At 41.1% G+C, this 23,300-nt stretch overlaps 3 protein-coding genes across 3 annotated transcripts; all 3 read right to left on the bottom strand.

The window, feature by feature from the left end:
- Positions 1 to 2,462: 2,462 nt before the first annotated feature.
- Positions 2,463 to 3,452, bottom strand: LOC134100095 (olfactory receptor 52Z1P-like). The gene has a single exon (XM_062553144.1). The coding sequence runs from the start codon at positions 3,450 to 3,452 to the stop codon at positions 2,463 to 2,465; it is 990 nt and encodes a 329-aa protein (XP_062409128.1).
- A 7,684-nt stretch (positions 3,453 to 11,136) lies between these two features.
- On the bottom strand, positions 11,137 to 12,072 carry LOC134100093 (olfactory receptor 52K2-like). The gene has a single exon (XM_062553141.1). It carries the CDS (start codon positions 12,070 to 12,072, stop codon positions 11,137 to 11,139), a length of 936 nt encoding a protein of 311 aa, XP_062409125.1.
- Positions 12,073 to 16,490: 4,418 nt separating this feature from the next.
- Positions 16,491 to 18,264, bottom strand: LOC134100092 (olfactory receptor 52J3-like). Its single transcript, XM_062553140.1, has 2 exons — positions 18,125 to 18,264; positions 16,491 to 17,358 (listed from the first exon to the last, which is right to left on the bottom strand). Exons 1-2 carry the CDS (start codon positions 18,262 to 18,264, stop codon positions 16,491 to 16,493), a joined length of 1,008 nt encoding a protein of 335 aa, XP_062409124.1.
- Between the last annotated feature and the right edge of the window lie 5,036 nt (positions 18,265 to 23,300).

The raw sequence follows: 23,300 nt of genomic DNA, 5'->3' as shown, positions 1-23,300 counted from the left end.
TCTGATCATATCAAGCATTCTCGCAGTCACTTTGCACATCCGGCAGTTAGGCACAGAGTTAAGTATTCATACATAATAGTCACATACGTACCGCCGCCCCAGGTCAGATTATGCAAGCTCAAACCACGGCACATCTAGTCACAACAATTTTCTCTTCTATAGATCTATATTTTATCTGTCTATATGTCAGGGCTCCCTTCCAAAAGAGACTAAAGGTCTCAATGGGACTTCACCTGGTTAAATAAAGGTCAAATAAATAAATAAATAAATAAATAAAATAGTTTCTGAACTTATTACTTAGTAATGTTCTTGTCCCTACATGACTATGCTTTATTCCAGGAAGCAATGCAGTTGTATCATCTACCGATGGGTAGGCCTACGTCCCATCTTACACTTTTGGGGTAGGCTCCGCCCTGCCGAATTCATCCGGCAGGATCTGTGAGGGTCTCTACGCTTCGAGCCCTGGACCGAGGACGGGGCCTACGCCAAAGACTCTTTTCATTATTCATGCTGTCTTATAAATACCTTTAATCCATTAAGGATTAACATTGTTAACTTTGTTTAATAAATATTGTAAATCTTATTCATGCTTCCCGAGTCTTCCTGATAGAACTGCTGGTGAATGAGGGGTTTAACAAAGAGCAGACCATCTTCCTCATCCACCTTAAGGTAGAGGGCGAGGGACATGCAAAGTCACGCTTTTCGTCACGATGGAGTAGTCCCTCCATTCGCCTCTGACATCTTCAGGTATCCTTCTGTAAGCAAGGCCCACTGCTTTCACTTGATCTGTAATATACTGCCACTTCGCCTTCTTGGCAGCATTGCTTTGTGCATTTTTCAATTTGCTAACCTGTCTCGTCGACCAACACAGGCAGCTCTTGGTTTGGGAAGTTTGGCTTTTCGTTAGGATATATGCGCACTGCTTAAGGATTTAAATTCATATGGTGTAGATCATCAAAAATATTTTCCTCTCATAAGTTATTTCAACCTGCCAACTTTAGATGCCAGCGTTTAGAAAAACATTAGATTTTTACATGTCGCAATATTTTGTGCACACAATTGTATTGATACACTAGCTCAAAATATATCACTAACGAATTATATAACTGAATTATCTATTTGACTTTTATTTAAGTCGGGTTTACTCTGTTCACATTAATTTAGCTTATTATGCCCACAGGGTAGCACTTGTTGTGCCGTTTTGTTGTTGTACATTCAACAGCAATTTCCAATAAAATGGCTTCACAATCACAACCTGTAATACATGCCATTCCGTCTTCTTTCACATCAAAAGTGTGGGCATATTTTGGTTTTCAATAAAGAGCGAATGGTAAGGACCTTGATATGTACCATGCCATGACAAAGTCTTTTCACAAGTTGTTTTTGTACTTCAGTTAATACAGTATGTAGTAAAATACTGTATGTAGAAGATAATGTTCACAGAATTAAATGTGACATTTGAAGTGAGCTGAACAGTCATATGCAGGTAGTGCTGTAAACGTGTACCATGTAAACCAGTTCTGTTCTATCATAATAGTCATCCCTGTTTCAGAGAGTGAGAGTCAAGAGACAAGATGTGTACAATTCAAATCAAATACAAAATACTGTACATCTACAAAAAACACCTTAATCAATGAATTTATTCTAACACATAAACGGTAATACATTTTGTATTGTTTAAATCTTTTAATTGCTGTGTGTAGCACTGACCACACAATGCAATCAGAATGGAAGAAGAAGAACAAAACAAGTTTTTCTACTATTTTTGAAGTTTTAGGCTACAGGTGATGAAAGCACAGGTTGACGAAACCATCTTTTTGGACTCGTTTTCTGACTGATGTTTTTTTTTTTTTTGCAACACAGCTTAATTTAGCTCGAGAGTTAGCCTGCCACCGACCAGGTTAGTGCTGCTCCCATAGTTACCAAACTGGGATTCACGTAAACCACACTAATGGAACGGGGAGGTGTGTAACATCGCGGGGGTCCCTGCGACCCCCCCGGTTCCTATGCACATGTTTGCCCTTAACAATCTTTGATGAGAGGTGCATCGCCTTACGTCCACCTTTTCATAAAGACTGACTACGAAGTTCAATCTCTATTCTCCCTTCTTTCCAATTAGCCTCACAAACAAGTGGTTGTCAATGGCCACACAGCTGTTAGGTTCCAGTCCAATGACTTTGTGATAATTTTTTGCTGCACACTTCACAATATATCCCCCAGGCACACACAAATGAAAGCTCTCCTCTACTATCACATCATGACCATACAGATTTATTCAAAGATTTCTTTCACAAATCAAAATGAATGAATGAATGTGGGATATTACACGTGAGTAGACGGCAGGCTATTTCTTAGGATTGCATGGGGCATATTTACTTCATCTTCCTATATTTCATATTCATTTGTTTATTAAGATGGAAATATTGCTACTTGCATTTATGTGTAGCAGTCTTACAAATTCATCAGCACTCAGCTCTCACCTGGGAGAATTTTCGAACTAAAAATGTAAAGGTTCTGTCTTTGATTTCTTCCGTCTTTAGGCCATAAATAATTGGGTTTAAAGTCGGAGGAAATACTATAGTTGAAACACCAATGAATCGTCTTGCTTGACGGGAAAGATTTGGTATCCTGTATGAAATAATTGTAAAAAGACCCAAGCATTCCAAAAGCAGAAACACAATCAAATGTGTTGCACATGTCTGTAGAGCTTTGGTTTTAGTGTCTGCCCTTTTACTTCTGAAACAAGCAACTAGGATCTGAATGTACGAGATGAAAATGATTCCAAGAGCTACCACTTGTATTACTGCTACTATTGCCAGACCATAAATGTTGTTAATAGTTGTGTCAGCACAGACAAGTCTAAGAAGTGAGGGATTGTCACAATAAGAGTGTGACATTTGGGAGCCACAGCGAGGCAATCGCAAAAGAAGGAAGAACAGAAAACCAATCAAAAACAAGTTACAAAACCACATCAACGTAATTATTCTCATAACATGAGCATTACTCATAATTGTTCTATATCGTAATGGACAACATATAGCAACATATCGGTCATAAGCCATGGCAGTCAATATGAATACAGAGCCTGCTCCATAGATATGAATTAGAAAAGCCTGGATAATACAGGCAGTGTATGATATACGCCTCGAGTCAAACAGTAGTTCATTTATAACCTGTGGAAAAAGAGCAGTAGAGCCTATAATATCATTGATGGGTAAGTTCAGCAGCAACAAGTACATTGGCTGATGCAGGCTTTTGTTTAAGAGAATGGTGAGGAGGAGCACAAGGTTGCAGAAGAGAATGAGCATGTAGTTCAGACTGGCAAATAGAAAGGCAGGGATAACACTGGCAGAAGGCAGATTGAAGCCTTGCAAAATGAAAACAGAGGACACATTTGAGAAACCAGTCTGTACCATAATTTCTTTCAATGATGCATTTGAGACGTCCTCCATAATTACGTTTCCTCCAGATTACAACTGTAAAAAATGGTTGACACATTGAAGACATTTAAGAGTTCATTGTAAGTGCCTTGTAAGATAACACCGGCATAATGTCATATGAAACTGATTATATACAATATTAAATTGTTACAAATTCTTGATTTTACACAGGAAGCTTTGAAATACCACACAATATTATTGTTCAAAAGTGGGTGTTCATAAACTAGAATCGCCAAAAATCACACTGAAAATACAGACACCAGCATGGAATAATGAAAAATAATACCAACAGAAAACCTTACCAGTAATTGGTTCATATTAAACAGTAAAACTACGAGCCATATGTCTGAATAGAGACATTTTCTGTGATAAGCTTTAATAATTTAAATGTAATATTTTCCCTGACTTGAGGGAATATGCCCAGGAATCAATAGTAGGTGACTTGCCCTAACTTTCATCTGCCTGTGTCTGGTGCTTTATAATCCTGGACCTGGCCTGTAGACCCGTTCGCAATTTGGTGTTGGGGGAATTTCTCATTTGAACTGAGTTAGTGGGTCCCTAGACATGAAAAATCACAGAGGTGCTCATCTGCCTTAGTGCCACGAATTATGTAATGGTCAAATCAAACATGGCCATTATCGGCTATGATAAACATCCAACTTTTTTGTTTCTGAATGTATACAGTCAACTCCAAAAGAACACATGCTAAAGTTGACAATGTAAAATCACTGTCGATGGTGAGGACTCAAAACACCATTAAGCAAGAGATTAGCATGGTTTAATTTCAGTTATCCTATTAGCTGGTTTTATTCTCATTGAGCTCAATGCAATTCAAACCAGCTAATAGGCTAATTGAAATAAAACCATCTAGTTCTAGTTCAAATTCTGTTGGGAAAACAAAAGCAACATGATGCTCTGTCTGAAAATAATGGCAGATTCTCACTGAATTCGCATTACCTGTCTGTCTTCATTTTGGTGCCCATGTTAAAAGAGTGTGCACATTGGCTGCATGCATGCTAGAAATGCGGTGCGGACCCGTGGCCGTGACATTTCAGAATCTAACAAAGCAACACATACTTGTTGGTGGGCATGTGCATGAGCAACACACATGCCCACACATACATCAATGTATGTGTCAACCACAACAGACAACAGGCTAGGTGGCGCTATAAAATCCCTAAGCCACACCCTGGGCCAGAGCTCTGTCTCTGACTAGCGGCAGCAATAACACACAAGCCTACTTAATTGTTCTGAATGTATGTGTCAACCATAAAAGACAATGTGCTAGTTGGCGCTATAGAGTCCCTAAGCCACACTCTAGGCCAGAGCTCTATCCCTGACTAATGGTAGCAATAACACACATGCCCACCAAATGTGGTTCATTGTCGTGAATGTATCAACCACAACAGACAATGTGCTAGGTGGCGCTATAGAGTCCCTAAGCTACACCCTTGGCCAGAGCTCTGTTTCTGACTAGCGGCAGTAATAACACACAAGCCCACCAAATTTGGTCAATTTTCGTGAATGTATATGTCAACCACAACAGGTAACATACTAGGTGGCGCTATAGATTCCCTAAGCCACACCCTAGGCCAGAGCTCTGTCTCTGACTAGCGATAGCAATAACACACAAGCCCACCAAATTTGGTTCATTTTCGTGAATGTTTGTGTCAACCACAACAGATAACGTGCTGCTAGGTGGCGCTATACAGTCCCAAAGACACACTATAGGCCAGAGCTCTGTCTCTGACTACCAGAAGCATTTCCACACAAGCCCACCAAATTTGGTTCATTTTCGTGAATGTATGTGTCAACCACAACAGAAAATGCGCTAGGTGGCGCTATAGAGTCCTTAAGCCACACCCTAGGCCAGAGCTCTGTCTTAGACTAGCGGTAGCAAAAACACACAAGCCCACCAAATTTGGTTCATTTTCGTGAATGTTTGTGTCAACCACAACAGATAACGTGCTGCTAGGTGGCGCTATAGAGTCCCGAAGCCACACTATAGGCCAGAGCTCTGTCTCTGACTAGCAGAAGTAATTCCACATGTAGCTGCGAAATTACATCCAATTTCTAACCTTTTTTCTGCCTATAACACCAACTTCCTGTTTCTTAATAAGACGCCATAATTCAAACCTTCGCCATTTCAATATGCTTTGAAAACTCAAAAATCTGGTCGCAAATCCTCTTGAGTAACCCCTCAAGATCATTTTAGTGCTAATATGACATGATTTCGATAAACCGTCTAGGACAGTGGTTCTCAAACTTTTTCTTTCATTCCCCACTTTGATCAAGGGGGCTTTCTCGAGCCCCACCTGTCCATCTTCGCTCTATAGAAAGTATAGGTCAAGCTCAAAATTGTCATATTTATAACGTCACTTGCTAAATATACATCAGTAGGCCTAACAAATAACAGTTAGGCTACTAAAGATAAATATCAGTTCAAAAATAGACAAAAAACGAAAATCTAAATCAATGACCAATAACGTCATTTTTTTGTCATTGACAAGGTGTCAATCCTTGCTTCAAAAAAAGCTGATTTCCAATAATACAGCAAAAGGGACAACTATGCTACCATTGTGTTAGAAATGAAGTTCAACACTCTCACAACCTCGTTCAAAATCTTATTCAGGTCAAGCCTTGACGCGAGCGCTTCCCTGAATGAAACAGTCCGTCTGTTGCGCATCGGGCACTAGCCTACCCTTTTTATCACGACGATAGCATTTCTTTTACCTGCTATCGTCTGTGCGCCAACCGAGCAAAGTCCCTCACAGTTTTCCCATTTGATGTCCTGTTCTGCCAGGTAGACTAATTGTTGAGATCAATGTTGAATAGTTCATCTGCACTGGCCCTACTTTTGGCATACTCGCAGAATAGAATATCTTCGCCCGCTGTCAAGTTAACAAAGCGGACATAAGCAATAACTAAACCACCTTTGTAACTGTCGGTGGCGTTGTCCACTTGCAAGGCAAAACATGAGTGTTTGCGTTTGTCAAGCAGTTGTTCTTTGAGATCGCAGAACAGCAATTGTGTCGTCGGACAGATAGCCAAGACATCCTTCAATTTTACTGCGCTCGTCTCGAACTATAAACAGGTTGTTTTTTTTGTTTCCGCTGCAATTAAAATTCCGACATCAATCATTTTTTTCGGACTATGGTTCCAGGACAGACTAACATTTTCATCTGGTCAATGATAGGCCTACAAGAGTCTAGATTACCTTGTTTGTGTTTGTTTTGTGAGATGGAGGTGCATTCTCGTAATTATCAATAAAGGAAGGCACAGGCTACAGATTAAAAAGAAATCTCCGGTTTTTCACGTCAGCTCGCGCCCCACCTGGCATGTCTCTGCGCCCCACAGTTTGAGAAACGCTGGTCTAGGAGAAGTGTTTCAAAATACATGATGTGCAAAATTCATAATCATAATCATAACTCAAATTCCTCTAAGATAAATGTTAAACTTGTTCAGATTAATACAAAACACATGTCTACCAAATACGGTTCATTTCCATGCATGTATTTGTCAACCACAACAGACAACGCTCTACGTGGCGCTATAGAGTCCCTGAGCCACGCCCTAGACCAGAGCTCTGTCGCTGAGTAGCGTTACCAATTTTACACATAGCTGCCAAATTTCAAGAGTTTTAGAGCATGCCAAATTGGTGAAAAAAGGCAAGACGTGGCCCAGAAGAAATTTAATCTGAGCAAAAACAATAAGGCCTTGCACCTACGGTGCAGCCACTTCAGTGGCCGCACCTCGGTGCTCTGGCCCTAATGATAAATGGTTGTAGATTGCTGGGTTTCACCTCAGAGTTTTGCATTGTTCATCCACGGCATGCTACTCAAGTTGCAGTCTGTAACATACATTGTGCTTTTCTTTTCAGTCTTCCTCAACCACAGCATGGTGGCCTTCGTGGACAAGGATAGGACTGTGCCTTACCAAGGCAACCTGTACCAAAACACGGACAGGTACTTTGTGGATGAGCCAACTTACACCTTGCTGATTGCACTTGCATGGGTGAGTTATTAAGAAGCATGACATGTAGATGAGCAAAGATCATAGAGCATAGCGCCATCAGCCGAGGTAGCGGCGGTCATAATAACGCAGACCATGAGAGACCTAGATAGTTCAGCTGTAAATAAAGCTAACTTCACTGAATCAATGTCAACTCCCGGTGTTGATCCCCGTCTTTTGGCAGGCGATTAGGCATAACATTTAAATGTTTACCACCGTTAATAGCCTATTGTGAAACTCCTATAGCCTACTGCTTCATCTAAAGCTAGGCTACAGCCAGGATGAATATTGTGATACTCCAGACACTTTGTCACACTTGAGGGAAACTTCCCGTGCTTTATTTATCAACCAAGTAGCTTATATCACAACCGAGTTGCTGTTTTAGCCACAACTCACACTTTTAACAGAGCATTCATTAACAGACCTAACTCTATGTCCAACTCCTTCACTCTCGGACCTGCGCAAACAAACACACACGCAAACACAAGCCACCTACGCACCTAAAATTCCACCCCCAAGTACCCCTTAAAGAGTCACTTCACCCCATAACTCCACCCACTTCACATTTCTGAAAACGGCTTTCAAAATGGGCGAGACGTTCTGAAATTTGGAGAGAGAGTGCAGCACTGCTGCAACCAATCAACCATGGTGATTTCGTGTCAATCTGGGAATGAGTGCTGCAGACATGGCTTATCACAGGTAGGCTAATCAGGGCAGCAGGTGTTGGGGCGTTTCAGTCCTAATTTGTAACGACCCGGTGACGTAGTGTCGGACTAGAAGTGCAGGACAACGTCATCATTCCAATAGTATTTTGGACCGGTTCCGTATCATTGGTCCGACATCCCATAAGTCCGACATCTCATTAGTCCGAAAATGAACCATTGACCAGAGATCCCATTAGTCCGACATCCCATTGGTCCGAAAAAAAGAAGCCCATTGGTCCGACATCTCATTAGTCCGACCATACAATACATAAACAAATCCAGACTTTGGTCTATTTCCTAAAAACTCCGTCTACCACTGTTTACAGTTAGAGTGATGTGACGCTATTTGTAGTATGATTTCAATAGCAGGGACATAGGCTAGTGGATGGGTGCGTGACTGTCATGCAGGTGACCCAGGCTCACATCCCGCGATGAACTTCATCTAGCATGAGATGTGTTTTATATTTTTGCAAACGAACATCGAAGCAAACGTGTTTCAGTCGTATACAAAACCACAAATTAGCCTACATTCCAACATAGCTAAACGTATAGGACAATGAACTCTTACCTTTATGTTCTAGGCTACAAGTTATCCACAGTTAGTCACAGTTATTTCCATCGTGCGTTCTTCTCGATATGAGCTAGAAATAGAGCCTTGCCATATTCTTCTATCACACAGGTCTGACTAAATTCAAAGTTTCACTCCAGAAACTCGTTTTAATTTGTGCATAGTCCTGGCTTCCCAAAATGTCGCACAACACACTGCCACATTGGTTTAGGTGCCATTTCTTAAATATTACATTGTTTAATTGCATATAATAACTCTGTTCTCATGTAATATCATTGTATGTATATGTAGCCTACTTATTTCTATGTATTTTTTTTATATGCACGCGCACCCGCTCACCTTACCCGAATGCGCTATGATGGGGGCGGTCTGAAGAGGGTAGCAAGTGCGTGTGAGATTTTGAATCTGTGGCGCCAGTAGGCCTAGCCTACTCAGTGCTGCGGCAACGAGTGTTTGTAAATGTTTTCCTTCGAGTTTGAAACTAACAACAATACCGAGGAAACGTACTTTCACATTAGATAAACGCTGTGCGCAGTTTGGACCGTTGCGTTACCAAACAGAGGGCGCACGAAGAGAAAAAGCCGAATTCGGGGACTGCTGGTGCATTCACCAGATTTGGTGAGATCGATTGCTTTTCTGTGTTTTCATATTGCTTGGTCTAGCAGAGAGACAGCAATCGCGTTTTCCCTTTTTTCTGAGCATTATATTTTTTTGATTGCTGCGGGACGTTTTGTCGGCAGCGGCCCTTTAGTTTTCCTGGATTGGATTATTGACTCTTGTGCGCGGTCCTGGCAAAATACAGGACATCTTTCGTTTAGTTTGGACTTTTAGGTTTATTTTCGGGACTGAATGAAAGGAGGAATTGCAACGCTTGGGATTGTTTGGGACATTTAATTGTGTGTGAATATAAAGCGCCGTGCACGACCTGGGTTATTGTTTGGTGTGTGTCTTCCTTTACTGTTAAACCGAAGAAAGCGACATTGTTTCATTGTTATAATCAAGAGACGCACTCAGATGTGTAGTCTACGTTGTAGCCTACTTCATTCTCAGAATTATCTGTTTATTGCCATTCATATTTAGTCATTCAAAAAAACCCTTCTGCGTTTAATTAACACAGCCGAAGGTAAACGGTTGATTGTTACAACAGGCTAGCACATTTCCACCTGTTGTTAGACACACAATGCTGCAAAAAAAGATGTCTCCTCTTTTCTGCGAATTTTGCATCTTTCAGTTTCAAGTCATCCATGCATCTCTACTGTGTATGGTCGGACTAATGGGACGTCGGACCAATGGTTCTCTTTTTTTCGGAGTAATGAGATGTCGGACTAATGGTATCTCTATTGAATGGTTCATTTTCGGACGAATGGGATGTCGGACTAATGGGATGTCGGACCAATGGTCCGGCCCCTTTTGGACCAACATGCCATGGCATGTTTTCAAACGGTAGTATGCGCGAGAGAGCAATATCTCCAATACAAAATCAGACGAAATGTTACGTTTGTCGAGAAACACGATTTTTGTCAATATTAACCCTGGTAATAGTACAGTTCACCACTTATGAGTATTTTCAATCAATCAACAGCTCAAAAAACCTATTTTAGGGTGCAGTGACCCTTTAAAGGGACACAACTATTTCAGGAACTCAACAGGTAACAGAACACATTACACACAATTAAGAGGATATCACAATATGATATCAATGTAATTCGGCTAAACAGCCTGCCAAAATGACCATTGAATATTTTATCAGTTTGAAAAATATAGACCTAATCATTCAGCCAATAACGTCGGCGTCGCCTATACTCAAACTGTGATTTTTGTGTGAAATGCGCACCCTAACTATTTTGGTTTTCAATAAAAAATGAATAGTAAGGACCTTGATATGCGCACCATGCTAAGACAAAGTCTTTTCACAAGTTGTTTTTGTAGTTTTGTAGTTAATACAGTATGCAGCACAATACCGTATGTAGAAGATAAATGTGACATTGGAAGTGAGCTGAACAGTCATATGCAGGTAGTGCTGTAAACATGTACCACGTAAACCAGCTCTGTTCAATCCCTGTTTCAGAGAGTGAGAGTCAAGAGACAAGATGTGTTCAATTCAAAATAAATACAAAATGCCACTACAAAAAAACACCTTAATCAATGTATTTAGACAATCACAAATAAACGGTAATACATTTTGTTTTGTTTAAATGTTTTAATTGCTGTGTGTAGCACTGACCACACAACTCTTTAATTTCAGTCAGGCTGACATTCAGATAAATAGAGGTTCATTTGTAGTCATCTCTTTAATACTGGACCACTGAAAAGGATTTGTAAACATTTTGCTCTAAACAGATAGAATAACATCAAAAGTATTGCAATCTCCGTACTAAACACTCAGCGATCCTTAAATAACAGTTCATGACATCTATTTACTGAAGACAATGGTAATTTTCTGTTTAATTTCTTTAGTCTTCAAGCCATATATCAAAGGGTTTACAAAAGGAGGAAATGTAAGCATCATTACCCCAAAAAATTTGTGCAGACCTACTGATATACCTTGTATGCGATAAGAAAGTACATTGAACAAAATCGTGGCCTCAAAAATCAAGAAAACCGCCAAATGTGTGGCACAGGTTTGGAGTGCTTTACTTCTTGTGTTTGTTCTATTTGTCGATGAGACACAAGCAATCAAAATCCGCAAGTAAGTGTAAATCACCACAGACAATGATAGGCCTTGGAAAAATGCAGTTATAAACAGACCATAATAGTTATTCATCCTTATGTCACCACACGTAAGCCTAACCAAAGCAGGGTTGTTACAGTATAGATCCATTATGTCTGTCCTGCAAATTTTAGGCCGAGTGAGTAATGCAAACAGAATGATGATCAGGGTGAAGTCCACAGTCCACATGAGAACGATGAGTTTAATGAGGTAACCGTTTGTGAAAATGGAGTTGTACCTCAGAGGCTTACATATGGCAACATACCTGTCATATGCCATGGCAGTTAGAATGAGAAGGGCTCCAGCTCCATACAAGTGCACAAGAAATGCTTGCAAGATGCATGCAATATGGGATATAAAAATATTCTGAGACAAAAGACTAAAGACCAATTGTGGGAAAAATGCAGTTGCACCCACCAGGTCATTAAGTGGCATGTTGAATAATAAGATATACATGGGTTTATGCAAATCTTTACTGCTGACAATAATATAAAGCATCACTGTATTACAAAGGACGATGCTTAAATAGGTTAGTGTCCCAAAGATGAATGCAGGATAATTTTGTGGTGATGCAAGTTTAAGTGTTTCCAAAGTCAAAACAGCAGAGAAGACTGGATAGACAGACATATTAGAAGACATCATGGGCGATTTGTGTTGTACTCTTCAAGGTAACCACCTACAATGTAAAGAATGCCCTTTTATCCATTTGTGGCATTGTGAAGCAAAGACATTCAACATACTTTCATTTAACAGTAGGATGCAATCTGATATTTGTAAGTGCACATTTTAAAAATTGCGGTAACAATAGAAAGATCATAGCCTGTATATTTTCTTTATGTTTCTCTTTTGACTATAATGTATGCCTGCACAGATCATAATCAGAAAAGTCATAATTAGATAGATAGAGAGAGATATACATAGATACATAGATATATTATACTAGATTGCTCATCAATATACTAAGTTGTGTAACACAAAAGTAAAAAAGTAAGTAGTAAAAAAGTTAAAATAAAATGAAAGCCAAGTATTGATAGACATACTGTACAATAAAGTCGCAACGCTCAAACTAAATCATGAATGTATTTCACTAGCATTATGTGTGAGTAAGACAGTTGTTTAAACAGTGTTATAATTGATAACACAATGCTAATAACACAAACAGCTTCACCTACCTTTTTCTACAACTATATTTTTAGCACTAAAACTATGTACATACTGTAACAAACAAAGGCAAAAAGACTGCATGGATTAATTAATCTCAGACACCCACTGTGGGGAAAAAAAGACTACCCCCTGCTCTAAGTGCAGCTGTTTTATACTCTTTATCACAGTGAAGCACCCCATGGTAAAACATGGGTGCTTTGAAATTATGGGTGTGGTGTGCATGTCTAAAAATAGTGCTGTGGCTATGGAGCCTTTGCTGTTGTCTGATCATTATCCAAACCAGAGGAGATGGTGAATTTCAAATACACTGAGTGAATAATTGACCACTACAACAACAACAACAACAACAACAACAACAACAACAACATTCATAATAATAGCACCTTTAAAACTAGATGTTGACACCTACTATGCAAAGAAAACAACCCCCCCCCCCCCCCATCTACTCCTGCAACTCTATTGTGCATTATGTCCAGTAGAACCAGATAATTAACTAATAAGAAACAAATTTGCCTTGAATTGAAACAAACTTTATATCAGTGGAAAAAGAGTGCTGAAACACTTCCTGGTTAGTAAACTAATAAATTGATGTTGCTATCCCACTAGTTTGCGTTATTATGTGGATGAAGGTACAATGAATATTTTTAATGTAGATTGTTTGTAAATTTAGGACAGGACATTGCTAACTAGATTGCAGAGTGGTATAAAATATGACCGCCGCATAAAATAAATCACGCTGGTCAATTTATTTCCATCTCCTGCTACTCCATCCCCTGCTGTAACTTTTATGTACTGTATGTAAATTAGTGTGTATGTGTGTGCTTGCTTTTGTGTATGTGTTTCTCTGAATGTGTTTTCGCTTGTGTGTGGTGGTGGTAAAGGTGTGTGTGTGTGTGTGTGTGTGCTTGCCTGCGTTTGTGTGTGTTTTATGTGTCTGTGTGTGAGTATGTTCACTTATGAGTGTGTGAGTGTGTGTGTGTGTGGGGGGGAATGGTGTGTGTGGATTTTAGCGAAAATGAAACAAAACTTTCATGTTCACAAAATGTTGTCCAATTGTCACCAAATTTGACCCACATGATCTTCAGACCTTGTCTTACTATTGCATTACTTTCTGTAGCTATTGACAAAAGTGTTCGCCTATGACTTCCATTCAAAATGGCCGGAGAAGACCCCAAACAGGAAGTGAGTTCATATCTGGGCAACCCTTTCATGTATCAAAACCAACATTGGTACATGGGACCCAATGAAGAGGAATCTCAAGAAGTTTGGTGACCTTTGATCTATAGGGGGCGCTGCAATGAACAAAATTAAATGTTGGCCTGTAGTGGTGTTTCTGAATACTGTGGGAGGTCCTAAGCCCGACACATGCCAAGCTGTGATGTTAACTTTACCAGTAGACCTCTGAAGTTTGCCTGCAAAAAAGCTGCCATCTTTAATGTCTGGCATCTTGCATTTTTTATGGGAAAATAACATGGGGTATTTGAATTATAGCACCTGTTAAACTCTAGGGGTTGAAGAAGTCTATTTTGCTCTTATATCAACACACTTTTCTCCTCTGCCTGCAGATGGCTCTTGTGATCTTCGGTACCTTAATACAGCAAACTTAGATTTTTGCTACCCCAGAGCTAACTTGCAATGCAACTAGCTATAGGTAGTTAGTTTCAATTAACACCCGGATCTCTTTATATGGCCAAAGATGGTAGGTTTGGCTCTTTTTTGTAGATGAAATTCAGAGGTCTATTAGCACAGACCATCTTCAGACCATATCTTAGCAATTTCTGGAGCTAATTATTGACAAAAGTATTGAAATGACAGTATGACAGCAAATCATATTTGGCGGCAAGACTCCAAACAGAAAGTGAGTCAGTAACTCTCAGTAACTCTTATATATATACAAATGAACTTAGTACATACAGTATACTGTACATAAGCATTAGCATTAGCAGGACGCTAAAGAAATTTGATGACCTTTGACCTTTAGGGGGCACTGTATTTCCAAGCCGGCAAACAGGAAGTAACATTACATCTCAGCCAATCTTTTGGTTGCTAGACATGAAACTTCCATGAAACAGCCATATGTCTGGTGTAACATGACCATGGCAACTCCTTTATGACTGCCTGCCCCCCTCATTGTTGCTTGCAGCTAGAACTATATTCTATTTGTAATTTTGTTTGTTTGAAATGGGATTTCTGAAAATCTGTTTTTGTTTTAGGAGATTGTATTCTTGAAACATTATTCTAATATGAACCTACATTCTCACTTATAACTCCAGGTAAAACAACCTGTTTTCTGTTATACATCTCTAAGGATGAACTGGCAAACATTCTGGTAGCTTACTGGTTGAACAAGCACTGTAAATAACAAATGACAAACAAAGAATGAGGCACTTTGTCATCTGTATATTTATGTGTCCTAGAAAGCTCAAGATTTGATAAAGAAGTTTCCCCTGCATATGTTGCCAAGACTACCCCTTTTTTGGTCATGTCTGTTTAGGTTGAAAGTGGCCTTGATGTCGGGTAGGCACGCAAATTTGGCATTTCAAGCATTGCATAAGAGAATGCATACAACAACTCTTCCTGCATGTGCACGTGCACATGCGTGTACACACACAGAAGGAAAATGAGCCATGCATGGCAGTTTGCTCTATGCTGTGAATCCTTATTTAAATTAACTTTTTAATTGAGAATAAATAAAGGTTAAATGAATTAATATATTAATTTAAGGATGGTAATGGTTGGCTAACATGCATTGAAAATTACATAAAAAACATCCTTTTACATGATTCTTTTGTCAGCAACATGAATGTCATTAGGTCTACAAATTCACTGAGATTGGTTTGTCACTCTTGACTGGTATTCTAGCTTTGTTTTGTGCTTTGGTTTGCATTTGGTTATGCCAGCAAGTGTGAAATACTGACTATCAACAGGATGGCGTACAGTAATTACATTATTTGCATTAACATGTGGTACTACAATGTGTAGTGTTTGGTATTCACTGTTTAGTGTGATCAAATAGACACTATTCAGTTATCACAAGTATTCAGGCTACCATTCACTTGTTTGCAATCTACAATCATTTTTATAACTTACATTGAAAAGCTGAAACAACCTCGACTCTTATGCCTCTGTGCCATGCCAGGGCCTGACAGGCAAAGGCAGGTTATGTTCTTGGAGGCTCTACTGCTCCCACCTTGCGAGGACCAAACTAGCACTCTTCATGGCCTGGGCCCTGGGGGCTGTCCAGGGGGTGGAAGACATACTGTAACATTCACCACCTGAGATCCACTAAGGTGAGTGAAGAGTAGGGTAATATGTGGTGCTTGTAATGTTAGACAGAGAGAGAGAGAGTGAGAGAGAGAGAGAGTGAGAGGGCTTTAAAAATGCTGAGCTACTTTGAGTGCATCAAACACAACTGGATTCACCACCTTTAAAGCAGAATATATCAGAGGATCTCAGTTTGTGTGTGTGTGTGTGTGTGTGTGTGTGTGTGTGTGTGTGTGTGTGTGTGTGTGTTACCTATCTTTTGACAGTGGATAAAGCACCCTCATGGCTTTTAAATGCACTCTTTGTGGTCTGCCTTTTGATGTTTGCAGGTGTTGCTGCTACTGTTTATCACAATAAGTTTCGGTGATGGATTTCACATTACACTCTTATTTCATTACTGCTCATTGCATATACAGTAACTTTTATGTGTGAAGGGTGTGATTGTCATTTAACAAACACAAAGACATTTTTAAGAACATTGTAAATAACTGTATTGTCATATACAGCATGTTATTTATAATTTAAAATATACACCATCATTTAATAATTCAGTGCTGGCAAATACATGTGTACACCACAACCAATTGAAAATATTTATGTGTGGATTACGTAAATAATCATAAAAACACTTAAAAGGGTGATATTTTCCCCTTAAGGAATACCAAAATGTGCTTTCTTATTTCCCTTGTATTAAAGCTATATACCAATGGATTCAATAGAGGAGGAAATATCATCACAGATACCCCCAAAGCTCTCCTGAAGAAGAGGGGTGTATTTTCAAAACGATGTGCAACTAAAGCAATAAATGCATTAAATTCCAAAAATAAGAAGACTATTAAATGAGCACCACATGTCTGAATGGCTTTACTTCTGGCATCCGCTTGTTTCTTGAAAACACAAGTAAAAAGGATTTGTAAATACGTAAACAAAATTACAGCCAATGATGTACCCTGAAAAAAGGCTATAGTGAAGAGACCATAGAAGTTATTCACATGCGTTCCTTCGCAGGCCAGTTTTGTCAAAGAGGGATTGTTACAATACATATCACTTATAGAGTTCCTGCACATATTTAATCGGACTGCCAACGCAATGAGGGTAAACATTAAAAATGTATCAGTGAGCCAAATACCAGTAATAATTTTGATCAAGTTATTATTGGTCATTATGTTATTATATGACAGAGGGGAGCAGATAGCAAGATAGCGGTCAAGTGCCATGGCTGTCAAGATGAGAAGAGCTCCACCCCCATATGTGTGTGTAAGTAATGCCTGCAGTACACATGCCCAATAGGATATGACTCTTGGCTGATACAGCATACTGGAAATCATCTGGGGGAAAAATGCAGTTGCTCCTATCATGTCACAAATTGGTAAATTAAGAAGTAGCAGATACATGGGCTTGTGCAGGTTATGGTTGATAGCAATAGTCACAACAATCATCAAATTACAACACATGATCATGAGATATGTAAGGGTTGAAAAAACAACAGCGGGAAATCTGGTTGATGGAGGAAAAGAGAAAGAAGGTAAAAAAATAGTTGTTGAACTTGATGTATTGAGAAACATGGCTGATGTCCTCTTAAAGTCTCCACCTAAAATCAATAAATGTATGTTAATTCAGCATCTTGTAAAAAAAATACTGACCTCACTGAACCCTCATAATTCCATTCTGCTTCATGATATAATACAATGCATGAGTATAAGTATAATCAAAAGATAAAGAACTTTACTGTAGTTCACGTTCCACACTGACATGAAGCATTGTGAGTTGATGATGTGAGCTGAATATATACAGTTAAATCCTCCAGGCAACACCCAGTACAGACATCACACATGACATCATGACACCACAGGATTGCCCATTCACTGGCCCCGCTCATCAAACACAGAGGAGCCAATGGCAGTCCAGTAGCCCTGCACACGGCCGCACGGGCAAATACACTCCGTCAACTTCAGCTCATGGCTCCACTGAAATGCATTGGGAGCTGTGATTTTTGTCCGGTTTTGTGGGATTTTATAGTGATGTGAGTTAGAGTTCTCAACGGGTCAGGTTGGCCCGACAAACCCGACGTGACCCGCGGGTTCGGGTCGAAAATATAAGCAGATGACTCGGGTCGGGTCGGTCCTCGGGCTTAATCTTTTCCGCTCAGTGAAAAAAACAAAAAAACATTTATTAATCATCGCTGCTGTTTACAGTGAATCATCGTTAATTTCCCCTTGGGGATCAATAAAGTATCTATCTATCTATCTATCTATCTATCTACCGTAAAGAAAGTCTGGCTGCTTCATGCAACATGTATGCAATCATGGAGCGGTGGCATACGTGACGCCGCTGCGGGCACACCTTTAGCCTGGAGAAGAAGATGGAGTTGGTGAAAAGTAAACTTGCCGCAGGTGAATTCATCGTTGCTACTACAGGAGTGGGAAAATCAGAGGTGTTATCTTAGATAGATTGTTGCTCGGCTATACGTCTTCGTGAATAGCTAACAACTCATTGCCATCATAGTTGAAATATCATGCGCTGTGGATGATTCTACAACATGTGGTCTGGCAACCAGCCGTCCATTTTCTCGTATTTGAAAAAAATGGCGAGATCCTTTCATTGGGCGCCGCGGATGTCTATCAAATGCGTCTGTGCACAGGTCATCATCGTCTTGCTTTCCCCCCTGTTCTGTGATTGGTCCCCTAGGCAGCATGGGAACACCCAGGCTAGATGATTCTGCCTTTTTAATAGTAAGTTTTTCCATTTATATCATGTTTCTATTGTGGAAAATATCGTTTCACTAGGTTTTTACATGGGTTAGGCCACTGCATATAAGTGCCCTTAACAACCCACAGCCTGTCAGTCTCCATAGGATAACATGGAAAAGCTTGACCCCCAGCGTCGGGCCATGGGTCGGGTTCGGGTAGATAATTCATATTGATGTGCCGGGTAACATCGGGCTCGGGCTTTGAAAGCCACGGGCCGGGTCGGGTCGGGTTGTAATTTTCAGGCCCGTTGGGAACTCTAATGTGAGTGATGTGGCCAAACGACATGTAAGGGATTAACGCAACACAATACACACAACAATGGCTTTCACTGTTAATTATGCTCTCTGTAATTATATTAAATGATGTCAAATTCTCTCCTCCCAGCTCTCCCCTACTTTATGGAAAGGGTTAGCATACTAGCCTGGCTAGCACCTACTACTTCTCAAATGAGACGTGGTCTGGCAACCAGACATTCATTTTCTCGTATTTGAAAAAATGCCAAGGGCCGGGTTTCCCAGATTCGTTATGATGCTCTTAAGTGCAAAGAACTTCGTAGGGGTGTTCTTAGAACGTTCTTAGAGCACTCCTAAGAAGTACTTAGCACGTAAGAGCTTCTTAACGAATCTGGGAAACCCGGCCCAGATCCGTTCATTGGGCGCCACGGATGTCTATCAAATGTGTCTGTGCATAGCTCATCATGGTTTTGCTTTCCCCCCTGTTCTGTGATTGGTCCCCTATCTCAGGCAAAAATTAGGGCGGTAGTTTCCAGACTGCCTTAGCAGCGTGAATTAAATCACCGCCCAAGGCAGGATGGGAACACCCAGGCTATTAGCATACCGCAATGAAACAGTACTCCACCACATCTGTGGATTAAGCCACATAGTGAACTCAATGTAAGTAGGATAGACAAGGATGTCTAATCGCGATGGTATCGTCCTGCGTAAAGTTGCCCCGCTACAATGACGAGAGGCCGGAGAAGAGGATGGGCGTACAGGTGGTGTTGGCTCTGGAGGGAGAGGCGCTGAAAGTTCCAGAAGACCTGCTGCCGACAGAGCGAGCAAGCTGGACAACAATCGAAGCCGCTCTGCAACGACGATTCGGCCAGAGAATCCTCCATAGCAATGGCCGAGAACAACTCACTTCCAGACGGCGACATAAGGTCGAGAGACTGCGGAACTTCGTGGCTGACCTGCAGCTGTATGCCCGACGGGACTATTCAATGCACAGCCAGAGTCTACACGAAGAGATGGCACTGGAAGCGTTCATGTGAGGCATCCACCCAGAGCGGCTGAGAGAACACCTGCGCCTGAACACCCCCAACTCGCTGTCTACGGCGCTCACGGAATGGGTAGAAAAACATCTTCCGTGCAACGAAGTCGAGGCATCGCGTACACCAGACATCGATGGAGGAAGACGGGGCGGAGTTGGAGGCAATGTGAGACAGGCCACGGCACAGTCACCACGTCGCCGCCCACGCGAGTGGGAGAGGTTAGCCAGCAGAAATGCATGCTACCGGTGTGGAGAGCCAGGACACATCGCGAGGTACAGCCCGGTCCCGGCACCCCTCACGCTTGTACCTCCAGCCATGGATGGTATATGGCTGGGCCAACTCAGCCGAACGAGAGGGCTGTATGTGGACTGCACGCAAGGTGGGACTCGATGTCGCACCTTGATCGATTCCGGCTTGAAGATCTCGCTGAGGTAATGGATGAATGTCCATGGGGTGGAAGACATGTACAGTAACATTCACCACCTGAGATCCACTAAGGTTAGTGAAGAGTAGGGTAATACGTGGTACTTTTCATTTTAGACAGAGAGAGAGAGCTTTAAAAAATGCTGAGCTACTTTGAGTGTATCCAACTGGATTCACCACCTTTAAAGCAGAATGTATTAGCTCAGTTTGTTTGTGTGTGTGTGTGTGTGTGTGTGTGTGTGTGTGTGTGGTGGGACCTAGCCTGGTCGTACCCAAACCCTCATACTAATATCGTACAGAGGGTCTGGACCTACTCCATTCAGAATCGATTTCAGGCAGGAGGGGATTGGGCCTGATTTTATAGCCTGGCACGCCCTCCCAGTGACGTAACACCTTCGGCATTAGCCGTGTTCAAGTTCAACTCCAAATGACCTTTTGCAGCAACGAGAGCTGCCGGTGGCAGCAGGGGCGGGGATGCAAACGCTGCTATGAAGTTGTACACTCTCTACTTCCCGTAGTGTAGACTTGGCTAGACTTGACCATGTGACGAATCACGAGGCACGGACCCGCACGGACTCTTGTGGATATGGGGAGGCATCTAAACACCTGCACACACGTCAGGGATGTAAAAGCCAATTAGGGCAAAGACCTGACGTCATGAAGGCAGGGTCTAGGCTCCGCTGCTCTCCGCAGTACCTCCAGACCGGCTGCTCTTTTGCGGAGCAGCCGCCGGGCCACGCCTTGCTCCCGCGATAAGTTGAGGCCATGTGATACCGACTGCCGAGTCGAAAACACGCCCATCTAGACCACCGTGGACAGATTTTTAACCACGTGCATCTTGTGCTGCGCAGCCAACTTGAACGCGCCTATTGCTGTCGCTGGTCTGGTCAACTGCTAATCGGGAAGGATTTCTGAATTCCCCAAATCTGCGGAACTGTCCCCTTTGGTCGAAAACCAATCAACTTTGAGCAGCTCCAACGGCTCGGGGTAGAGGCGTGTTCAAGGCAGAGGAAAGAGTGTTGTTATTGGTTTAAACTCGGCAAACCGCTTTCTGACATCGACCAGTAGCAAATCGAGGCACTTAAAGAAGGCGGGTCAACCAAGCGCTTGGAGAAACCGTGTAGCACAGGCAGTTGGTCAGACTAAAGTCTCGCAGAGCCTTTCAAGTCGATGGCAATCAGGCTACTGATTTTACCCAATCGCTAACGTTTGGTCGTGACAGCTATAGAGACTACAACCAGAGCTGCCAACTTTTCAAAAAACCTTGGAGTGAGATTCTGTCGGGGGTGACCAAAAGTTTGTCCCGCACTCGTCACGACACCAAAATTATTGTTTCGATCCCGATACTAAGTCAAGAATTGTGATTTCGAACAAAACAATTTTAGTGTATTTGGTGATTTAATCATCAGTAACCTAATATTGAATATTGTGTGATCATTCACACCAGTGGCCATCTAAGATTCTGCTCGACCCTTCACACACACACAGAAAATGATATCATATGTTTCTATATCATATATTTTGGAATTCATAACTGTACATATTTTGTTGATAATGTTGAGTATTTTACAATCTGCATAATTATTAGTAGCTAAAAATGTTTAGTCATTTGTGTACTGATTTCAAGACTATTACACTTAGCCATAGGTCTATGTTTAAATGGTGTGTAGGCCTAGTATAGGACTAATTGAGTGTGCATTATGGAGTGTGTAATTGAGTGCCTGTCGCTTTAAGAAATAAGTGAGGTAGCTTTCTATCTCACGGTTTTACGCGAGTGAAATGTAAGTTGCATGTGGATGCAATTAATTTTGCTTTCTGTGTCATTAGATAAATTACATGTTCAAAACAGTAACAAGTCGAAGAAAATCTTTCAGGGATCATAATATAGCCTAAGAGATGAGTGTCTTGCAATGTTCCTTTATGATTTTAGTGAGCACTACGATTTAGCGCTCTCCAGAAGTTATTTATCCACACGTTCCAGCAAACAAAACAGTGCAACAAAAGTGCAACAAGTTAGTCTAAAGTTACTGTAACATGTAGGCTAGGGAATCAAGTTCATCCACACAAACTGATTTCTTTCAAGATGTTAAGTTTAAGAGAGTGAGTTCTTAATTAACGATAGGCCTATGATTTGTGACACAACATAGTCTCTGACCAGATTGCGATTTTCTCCCGCGGGTGTCTCCTCCTTCTGTCGCAAACTTGGATATCTATGCAACGAATAGGGTCTATGTAGGCCTACAGTGGCGCTTCTTAGCGCAATGTAATGTTGGGGAGTTTTAAAAGGAACGAACAAGTCTCAGCCCAAGATCAGATTTTGTTTTGCGTGAGAAAATGGATGTATGGCGTGAGTGCGTGTGTAAACAGGCAAAATCGTGTGTCACACGCCGAAAGCGTGAGAGTTGGCAGCTCTGCTACAACATGCATATGCTCGACGTCATCGTAAACACCCACCTCCCCCCCCATCGCTGATTGCTCAGGATGGAATGCATCCTGAGAAATCGAGTCCAACGGGATCAGACCCACTGACCCAGACGTAATGCTGTAGGGAAATGAAAATGGAAGCTTACAGAGGGCTATGCCAGGCTAGGGTAAGGCTACCTATCTTTTGACAGTGAATAAAGCACCCTCATAGCTTTGAACTGCACTTTTTGTGGTCTGCTTTTTGATGTTTGCAGGTGTTGTTGCTACTGTTTATCACATCAAGTTTTGATGATTACACTCATATCACACTATTATGAGTTTCGACATTACACTCATATTTCATTACTGCTCATTGAATATAAGTTGTTTTTGTGTGAAGGGTTTGATTGTCATTTAACAAACACAAAGACATTTTTAAAAACATTGTAAATAACTGTATTGTCATATATAGTATGTTATTTATGATTAAAAATGTACACCATCATTTAATAATTCAGTGCTGGCAAATACATGTGTACACCACAATCAAGTGAAATTCTTCAAGTGTAGGTATGTAAATAATTAGAAAACAC

Source organism: Sardina pilchardus, chromosome 13 (assembly GCF_963854185.1).
Source record: "Sardina pilchardus chromosome 13, fSarPil1.1, whole genome shotgun sequence".
In the NCBI taxonomy this organism is placed as follows: Eukaryota; Metazoa; Chordata; class Actinopteri; order Clupeiformes; family Clupeidae; genus Sardina; species Sardina pilchardus.
The sequence above is the reverse complement of the archived record's forward strand: the minus strand, read 5'-3'. Positions and strand labels throughout refer to the sequence as shown.

Coding starts and splice junctions, on each gene's coding strand:
- LOC134100095 (XM_062553144.1), bottom strand. CDS start 3,452: ATGGAGGACGTCTCAAATGCATCATTGAAAGAAATTATGGTACAGACT.
- LOC134100093 (XM_062553141.1), bottom strand. CDS start 12,072: ATGTCTTCTAATATGTCTGTCTATCCAGTCTTCTCTGCTGTTTTGACT.
- LOC134100092 (XM_062553140.1), bottom strand. CDS start 18,264: ATGAATTCACCTGCGGCAAGTTTACTTTTCACCAACTCCATCTTCTTC. Junction 17,359..18,124: donor GCAGCCAGACTTTCTTTACG/GTAGATAGATAG, acceptor TCCATCAACCAG/ATTTCCCGCTGTTGTTTTTT.